General features: G+C 42.5%; 1 protein-coding gene across 1 annotated transcript; it reads left to right on the top strand.

Annotated features, from left to right (window-relative positions):
• Positions 1-2,236: 2,236 nt before the first annotated feature.
• Positions 2,237-6,553, top strand: LOC139262189 (ferritin heavy chain, oocyte isoform-like). Its single transcript, XM_070877334.1, has 4 exons — positions 2,237-2,338; positions 4,812-4,958; positions 5,927-6,052; positions 6,398-6,553. The coding sequence occupies exons 1-4, from the start codon at positions 2,237-2,239 to the stop codon at positions 6,551-6,553; spliced, it is 531 nt and encodes a 176-aa protein (XP_070733435.1).
• Positions 6,554-9,975: the final 3,422 nt, after the last annotated feature.

The raw sequence follows: 9,975 nt of genomic DNA, 5'->3' as shown, positions 1-9,975 counted from the left end.
ATTTATTTAAAGTAAGCTATCAATGCTGCTCTGAGTTACTCCCGTAGGATACACTGCAGGTCGCTCACTCAACCAAACTCATTCTTGCTGCTATAGACTTTTTGTTCAGCTTGGTGGGCAAAGTAGCACAGAATGCTGGACTCCACACTCAATGTCTGAGCTCATTGAGTGAGCGATGGTATTGGGGCCAAGGGAAGTACAATTGGTGATTGGGAAATCCACCCTCAACTCCATTTTTACACAAGTTAATTTTATAAAATTAGTTCAGAACTGCAGTGAGTGCACTGAAATTGTTGTCATGTCATTCCATGTATATTCATCTCAAAGAAGTTACCATTCACTATATATCGAATGACAGTATTTAGTGCCCACTAGGCTGGCCATTGATTGTGACCATGTGATGTCCATCAGTTTGCTCGAAGTCCTTTGTGACTGCAGGGCATTTAATGCATCTTGGATCTTTCGACCAATATAGGTGTAAATACACAGGCACATGTTCGATTCAGGTGGGTCAACTGTGCTCATTGGTGGCATCTCCCCCGAAAGGGCAGTGCCTGTGGTGTGATTGGTGGCACTGGATCTGAACCACTGCCGCTCCCTCTGCCCCATCTAAAGCAGAGTTTTCATCCAAGGGAACACCTTTCATCAGCTAATCCAGGACTGAATACTTCTGCACTGAAACCAGATATTTCGACTTTGGTTCTCTGAGAAACACCAACATGAAAGGCAAATGACCAGAGGGGAGAGATGAGGACGATTATTTTTACGCAGCGAGTTGTTGTGATCCGGAACGTGCTGCCTGAAAGGGCGGTGGAATCAGATTCAACAGTAACTTTGAAGAGAGAATTGCATATCTGCTTCAAAAGGACAAAAGTTGCAGGGTGATGGGGAAGGAGCTGAGGAGTGGGACTAATTGGATCGCTCTTTCAAAGTGCCTGCACAGGCATGATGGGTCAATTGGCCTCTTTCTGTGCTGATAGAATCTATGATGAACCAGGCAGTTGGAGCATATCTGAGGTTCATCATTTCAATCGAATTTAAATATTCTTTCGCCTCACTGAAAGGTGACTGAAAAAGGACGCGTCCAACACACCAAATTGAGGGGCAGGAAAAGACCAGTTGGTCCATCAGGCCTGCCCCAAAACACGCCGGAGCAAATCATAGAATCATAGAATGGTTACAGCACAGAGGGAGGCCATTCAGCCCATCGAGCCTGTGCCGACTCTCTGCAACAGCACTTCAGCTAGTCCCACTCCCCCGCCCTTTCCCGCAACCCTGCTATTTTTTTTCCTTCAGGTACTTATCCAATTCCCTTTTGAAAGCCACGATTGAGTCTACCTCCATCACCCTCTCGGACATTGCATTCCAGATCCCAGCCACTCGCTGTGTAAACATGTCGCCTTTGGTTCTTTTGCCAGTCACTTTAAATCTGTGTCCTCTGGTTCTCGACCCTTCTGCCAATGGGAACTGTTCCTGTCTATCGACTCTGTCCAGACACCTCATGATTTTGAATCCCTCTATCAAATGGAGACGTGTCTGTGGGTGACAATGTGTTCAGTAATGTTCACTCCCTCTCATTCTCACTCACTATATTGAATTTTACCAGGCATCATTCCATGAGAATAAAAATGACAGATCGTTGATGCCCCCATGTAGCCAATCCTCAGACACATGGCCATTCTCTATATTCGAACTGGGGGCAGTTCACACCACCCCCAGGATGGAATTCTCATTCCACTGGTCAATGGTTGGTTTGTCAATTCACCAAGACGATGTGATAGCTTTGAATATTGCCTCAATGCCACAGAAACTTGCAAGTAACAAACTTCGCCAGATTATGAAAAACCCCTTCGGCGAAAGTAAAAAATGTTCATTTCAATCAATTGAGAGTGTTAAAAAATGAGACACTTTCAGATTTGAAGACGTTCAAGAAACTCAAAGTCAGTGACATCACCGAGACTGATCTCCCAAAATGTTGTGTTTCCCAAAGCTCTAATTGGCTCTGGATCTCCCCCAGCCCCGCCCCCAAACCTCCTCTCCTTTGTTAATTGGTGCCTGGATTCATGGAAGGTTCCTGATTGACAATCCCTGAGAGCCAATCATCATTGGTGATGTCATACCCTGTTTGAATGCAGCTGTTCCAATAGTATAAATACAGGAACTTGAGCACAATAGTGTGAATTTGAGAACTCTGCAGGAGATAGTGAGAAGTAATAGTGTAATATAGATAGTGAAGATGGCCTCCCAAGTGTGTCAGAACTACCACCAGGATTGTGAGGCTGCTGTCAACAAGCAGATCAACATGGAGCTCTGTTCCTCCTATGTTTACCTCTCCATGGTGAGTCTTGTATTCCTTGTTGTTGCATTCTGAAAAGTTGGAAATTCTCCAATTCCATGAATTGGCTTTAAGCTGTATTTCTCTGGAATTACTTCCCTGGGGGAGCAGAGTCTTTGGGCAGTGAGGACTTCAGGTGTGTAATACAAGGGGATCTTGTTGAGTTAATGGAGTCCTCCCTATAGCAGCTGTCCTTTTTTGAGGTTTAATATCTGAAATTAGCTCAGCTGCTGTCTGAGTGTATAACAGAAGAGCACAAACCTGGTCAGGGGCCAGTTGACCTGAGATAATGTTCAGTTTCAGTGGGGGGACTGTAGTGAGTGAAATGTGGGCAGGTCCTTACTAGCATTCTCATTAATTAGAGGTGAAGTACTGTGAATCCTGGTGTTGGAGCCTTGCTCACTGCTGAGATCTTTTTTATTTTATTTTATTTTATTTATAATATACATTAATGATTTGGATGAGGGATTTGAGTGTAATATCTAAGTTTGCAGATGATAAGCTGGATGGTGGTCTGAGCTGTGAGGAGGGTAAGAGGCTGCAGGGTGATTTGGACAGGTTACATGAGTGGACAAATGCAGGGCAGCTGCAGTATAATGTGGATAAATGTGAGGTTATTCATTTTGGTGGGAAAAACATGAAGGTAGAATATTATCTGAATGGTGGCAGATTAGGAAAAGGAGAGATGGAGAGATAAAATGAGCCCTGGGTGACATGGTACATCAGTCATTGAAAGTTGGCATGCAGGTATAGCAGGTGCTGAAGAAGACAAATGGTATGTTTGCCTTCATAGCTAGGGGATTTGAGTAAAGGAGCAAGGAGGTTTTACTGCAGTTGTACAGGGCCTTGGTGAGGCCTCACCTGGAATATTGTGTTCAGTTTTGGTCTCTTTTTAATCTGAGGAAAGATTTTCTTGCTGTTGAGGGAGTGCAGCGAAGGTTCACCAGACTGATTCCTGGGATGGCAGGACTGACATATGAGGAGAGACTGGATTGACTGGGCCTGTATTCACTGGAGTTTAGAAGGATGAGAGGGGATCTTGTAGAAACATATAAAATTTTGATGGGATAGGTTAGATGCAGGAAGAATGTTCTTGATGTTGGTAAGTCCAGAACCAGGGGACATAGTCTAAGGATCAAAGGTAAATCATTTAGGACTGAGATGAGGAGCAACTTCTTCACTCAGTAGTTAACCTGTGGCATTCCCTGCTGCAGAGAGTAGTTGTTGCCAGTTCATTGGATATATTCAAGAGGGAGTTAGATATGGCCTTTATTGCTAAAGGGATCAAGGGTTATGGAGAGCAAGCAGGAAAGGGGTACTGAGGTGAATGATTAGCCATGATATTGAATGCTGGTGCAGACTCGAAGGGCCAAATGGCCTACTCCTGCACCTATTTTCTATGTTTCTGTTACACTATTGGTGTGTAAACTACTGGAGTGGAGGATTGTTCTCACTAACTATCCTTCCATTCGATTAAAAGATTCAATCATTTCTATAGTGCCTTTCACTACCTTGGAATGTTGCAAAGTGCATTGTAGCCAATGAAGTAGTTCAGTGTAGTCACCTGTTATGTGGGAAATGCAGCAGCCAATTAATGCACAGTAAGCTCTCACAAACTGCAGAGATAATGATCAGATCATCTGTTTTGTAGTGTTGGTTGAGGGATAAATATTAGCCAGCACACTGCAGAGAGCTCCCTGCAGTAGTACCTCTTGGGAGTAAGCCATCGGCCCCTCAAGCTTGTTCTGTCATTCAATAAGATCATTGCTGATCTTGTACTCAACTGCACCTCCTGCACTGTCCCCATATCCCTTGATTCCCTTGTATCAAAAAAATCTATTGCTTTCTGTCTTGAATCTACTCAATGACTGAGCCTCCATAGGGTAGAGAGTTCCAAAGAGTTACCACCCTGAGTGAAGAAATTCCTCCTCATCTCCATCCTGAATGGCTGACCCCTTTTTTATTCTGAGACTGTGACCCCCTGGTTCTAGACTCTCCAGCAAGGGGAACCATCCTCCCTGCATCTAATTCTTCAAGCCCAGTAACAATTTTGTATGTTTCTAATGAGATCATCTCTCCTTCTAAACTTGAGGGAATAGAGGCCTAGTCTGCTCAATCTCTCCTCTTTGATCTTTCACATCCACCTCATGATGGACACAGTCTTGTGTGAATGATGGAAATTAGAGGAGGTATTGCTTATCCAGGACTAGTACTTGGTTTGACTGGACATGAAATATAATCCTGAACTTTAGTTTATAGTTTTTTCTTGCTGGTTGAACATTTCATCCAGTTATAGGGAGATGAGGCTCCACTCTCATTGATGAATTGAATGGCATTTTGCTAGTTTACAAATGGTATCTATTTTTGAAGCATTAAGAATTCACTATCTCCGGTGGTGGGGGGGGGGGAAATAACTATCTCTCTTTTGTATATGAATATCAAGGTCTGAAGAAGCTGTTTAAAATTCTCTCTGCAGTCCTTCTACTTTGACCGGGATGATGTTGCCCTGCGTCACTTTGCTGAGTTCTTCAAGGAGCAGTCACATGAGGAACGTGAGCGTGCTGAGAAACTGATGGAATTCCAGAATCGGCGTGGAGGCCGAATCATCTTGGCAGACATCAAGGTTTGGTTCAATAAATGAGTGGCCTGCTGTCTGGATAGCCTTAGATTGATTGTTTCAAATGGTTCCATGGTTGTGGTAGTGGAATGCAGAAATTATATATTCCTGTGACACAATGAGCCTGAAATTCTGGCCTCCCCGGGCCCGTACAAAGTTTCTACGGACCCGGGACGGCATCGGAAAAGCTGGTTTTCAGCGTGCGTTGCGCATGAGATGAAAACCAGCTTTTCTGATCTGTTAAGTTTCTGGCTTGCACATATCTGGAGCAAGGACATTTGTACATGCAAATTTTATATTTATTTACGCATCCAAATGTACGCAAAAATCTTGTGCCTGAAAAAGCAGGCGCATAGCCTACTTTAACAGGCACAAGTTTTTTAAAAACACACAAACAAACATTAAAAAAAAGTTATGAAAACCTATTTGATAAAAATCCTCCCCATGACTAAGTTTATTTTAAGGCATAATTAAAAAACTTGTATTTAAAAAAAAAAAAAAAATTCCTTTTTATTAAAAAGGCATTAACTTTAATTTAAATGAATCTTATGTAGTGTATATTTTATTATTATTGTGGGTGTTTGGAGTGGTTTTTCATTCATAGTATTAGGAGTTTCGTACTTATGAAACTCCTATTACTATGAGTGAGAATATACTATAACTGATTGGCTGCCCAGAGCCATGTGACTCCAGCTCCAGGCCTGTGCACGTCCTGACATGCACATGCTACGATATGCAGCAAGAGGAGGCCTGTGCATGGGAAAGTCGAGTGGGGGCAGCAGCTTTGGGTAGGTGTGTATATTTTCTCTTAAAATCTTGTCGAATGCCCACAGGAAGGAGCAAGTGGAATTTCTGGGTGATTGTTTATGCTAACATTGTCATCTGGTTGCTTTTTCACCCCTATTTTCCTTGTACTGTCTTGTGTACTTTGTTTGTTCCATTGTACATGAACTGCCTGTGACTTTCCTCTTCAGAAACCAGAGCAGGATGAGTGGAGCAATAGTCTGGAGGCGATGCAGAGAGCTCTGCAGATGGAGAAGAATGTGAACCAGAGTCTGCTGGATCTGCACAAACTCTCCACTAGGAGCACTGACCCTCATGTAAGTTCCTCATGTGGGTTTTTGGGTAAGTTGGAGGTGGTGGAACATTGCTGTCCTTGAGCTGTTTCAAAATGGCTCCATGCCCAATAGCTGTCTTTGGGTTCTTCATGGGGTGGGGGAGAGGACCGGGAAGTTGGCCTACTGTGGACATTGAGAATTAAATGTGTCCCAGTGTCTCCAGGATCTAAGCTCACATTGTACATGAGTTACTGGATTATTAGAGCAAATTTGCGTCGATCTCAATTGTCCTAGTTGACTATCCTCCAGTCGAAGAGGATTAAAATCCCAACTTGAGGGGATGTTCCTTGATATCTGCTACTAGTCATAACTTGTTTCCTCCTTCAGTTGTGTGACTTCCTGGAGACCCACTACTTGGATGAACAAGTGAAGATGATCAAGAAGCTTGGTGATCATATCACCAACCTGAAGAGACTAGGAGCCCCTGAGAATGGCCTGGGAGAGTACCTGTTTGACAAGCACACACTGGGAGAAAGTGACTGAAGCTTGTGTTCAGTACTCGTGTTCATATAATTGTGTGTGTGACTGTCCGAATAGAGAATGTCAGCTTGTGTCTTTGTGCAGCCTGAGACCTGGTCTCTTGATGTGAAATGTAATTAACTAACTGTAAATAAACTGTCTCCTTGTAAATTTGAGTGATTTGCTTATCTTCAGATTGACATCATTTGGTTTCCATCAGACAAGAATTCCATTGGGCTGTGTAACAGCTTTATTTTCCTTTCCTTCAGGTGTAATCTAATTTATTGAGCTGGATATTCAGTGTTGCATGTTCAAGATCTAATTTCAATTTGGTTTTTACCTAAGGAGCAAATTGTCTTCATGCATTTCAATGATTGTGTTGCAGCAGCAGTGAAGAGAAATGCTGTAACACAACAATTTGCTGATTTTTATATAACTCCTTTAGACATTTTCCTATGTTAAGGCATTTTGCAGGTGTGTCACTAAACAAAATTTGAGTGTGTCAGATGAGACAGGAAGGTTTTAAGGAGTGTCTTGGAGAAGGGGGTGAGAAGAGAATTTTCAGGGTGTGAATTCCCCAGAGCTTGTGCCAAAGTAACTGCTTTTATTGGTGATGAAAAATATTCTTTCTGCTCTTTGCATCAATGGCAGCTCTCTTTAATCCCTCAATACAACAAACTCTCAGCTGCTCTAACTTTTTGTTAAAATGCAAACAGAGTTTGCCAATGAATTGAGTGACACCATTTCATTCCCAAGAACAATCCAATTTCAAGAATGGTATCTGCCCTGGGGAGAAGAGTTTAGGTATTTAAAGTAAGCTTCTACCAATCCCACTGAGTAGTTCCTGTGGAATACACTGCAGGTCGCTCATGGAACCAAGCTCCATGTTGCTGCTGTTGACTTTCTGGTCAGTTTTGTGGGCACAGAATGACTAATTATCACCAGTGGAAGCAGTTACTTTGGCCCAAGCTCTGGTGAGTTCACACTGCTAAAATTCTCTTCCTGCCCCTTCTAAGACATTCCTTAAAACTTTCCTGTCGCATCTGACACACTCAAATTTTGTTTAGTGACACTCCTTTAAAATGTCTTAAACATTTTACGCTGTAAATACAGCTATATAAATCGGCAAGCTGTTGTTACAGCATTTCTCTTCACCTCTGGTTACAACACAATGTCTGAGCTCATTGTGGGAGCTCCCTGAACCCATGGTACTAATGGTGATTGGGAAATACACCTGAAATGCCATATTTACTTACTGGCCCTTAACCTCTTGGGGCAGAAAGTGTGGATTCCTTTTGGGTAGAGGATTCGACTTGGTTCTTAAAATGTTCTCTGTTTTGTGTCTCTTTGGATAGAATAACCTGTCTACCTTAGCTGCCACATGAACAAGAACTTATACAAGGCATTAAAGGGTGAGGTAACTATGTGGAACTGTACACAAATAAAATATAAACCTTCCAGAAGGAGTAAATGTATTTCATTAAATGCATAACGCAGTTAACTGAAAACACCAAGCAAGAACAATAGATATTTCTCCTGCCCCTATACCCTTCAACATTCTCTGTTTTACAAATTAATAAACCCAATACAGCTCCTCCATAAACTTATCCATTTGTGCATTTCATATTGGTGTTTCTCTGAGATCCAAAGCTGTGACATCTGGTTTCAATGCAGAAGTGGTTCAGATCTGGATAAGCTAATGAGAGGTGTTCCCTTGGATTAAAACTCTGCTTTAGATGGGTCAGAGTGGGTGGCAGTGATTCAGATCTGGAGCCACCAATCACACCACAGGTCCTTATAATTTATGAAAGGTTTGATAGAGTGGATACAGAAAGAATTTAGAACCACCTGAAGTGAAAATCTCACAATCTCCCTGTGTCTCTTTCACTGCAGGAATGGATGCAAATGTTGACTCTGTAACTGTATTTATTCATTGCTTATAAATTAATTAGTTGAGGACTGCAATGACTGAAGATGGCAATTTCATTTCAGTCATTCCTCATTAATGTCTTTGCATCTCTCGACGTTTCCTGTCACCTTATTCGATCTTTGCTATTGTATGAAAATTCATCAATGACAAAGGAAGCTTCTCACCACCTTGGGCATTCTGTGCCTATCGCCATCCTGATTCCCCACAGGGAGTGACACTGAATTCAAAGAGATCCTGTAAAAGGATCAAAGGTTCCCTCAGACCCAGTAACCACAGGCCTGAATTGAATCTCTGGTCCCCACCAGGGTGGCCACGTGATGTCCATCAATTTGCTCAAAGCCCTTTGTGACTGCATCTTGGATCCTTCGACCAATACAGGTGCAAATACCCAGATACATTTTCGGTTCAGGTGTTTCAAAATTCTTTCCGTATGCACTCTATCAAATTTTTCATAATTAGAAGGACCTGTGATATGATTGGTGACTCTGGATCTGAATCACTGCCACCCACTCTGACCCATCTAAAGCAGAGTTTTAATCCAAGCGAACGTGTCTCATCAGCCAATCCAGGACTGAACCACCTCTGCACTGAAACCAGATGTCACGGCTTTGGATCTCAGAGAAACACCAACATGAAAGGCAAAGGACCAGAGAGGAGAGATGAGAATTGTTTTTACGCAGCGAGTTATGATCTGGAACACACTGCCTGAAAGGCCCATGGAAGCAGATTCAACAGTAACTTTGAAAAGGGAATTGGATATATAGGAGGAAAGAAAAACATTGCAGGGCTATGGGGAAGGAGCTGAGAAATGGGACTAATTGGATCACTCTTTCAAAGAGCCTGCACAGGCACAATGGGCTGAATCACCTCCTTCTGTGCTGTATGAATCTATGATGAGGCACAGTTACAGAGCAACTGAAGAGGGTGTAAAAAAGATTTACAAGGATGATACCAGAACTGTGAGGGTATACCTATCAGGAAAGGATGAACAGGCTGGATCTCTTTACTCTTGAAAAGAGAAGACTGGGGGGTGACCTAATAGAGGTCCTTATAATTATGAAAGTTTTGATAGAGTGGATACAGAGAGAATGTTTCCACTTGTGGGGAAGAGCAAAACTAGAGGCCATCAATATAAGATAGTCACCAAGAAATCCAATAGGGAATTCAGGAGAAATATCTTTATGCAAAGAGTGGTGAGAATATTGAACTCGCTACCACAGGGCATGATTTAAGTGAATAGTATGGAAGCATTTAATGGGAGGAAAGACAAGCAAATGAGGAGAAGAAAATAGAGGGTTATGCTGATAGATTTAGAGGAGGAAAGACTGGAGGCTCGAGTGGAACATAAATGTTGGCATGTACTGATTGTGCCGAATGGCATATTTTCCAAAGCTCTGATTGGCTCTGGGTCTCACCCCCTACCCAAAAAAGTGAGAATATGGTGTTGAGATAGAGGGTTAGCCATGATCATAATGAATGGTGGTGCAGACTCGAAGGGCACAATGGCCTAATACTG

This window comes from Pristiophorus japonicus, chromosome 4 (genome assembly GCF_044704955.1).
Source record: "Pristiophorus japonicus isolate sPriJap1 chromosome 4, sPriJap1.hap1, whole genome shotgun sequence".
Lineage (NCBI taxonomy): Eukaryota > Metazoa > Chordata > Chondrichthyes > Pristiophoridae > Pristiophorus > Pristiophorus japonicus.
This window is presented reverse-complemented; position numbering and strand designations above follow the sequence as displayed.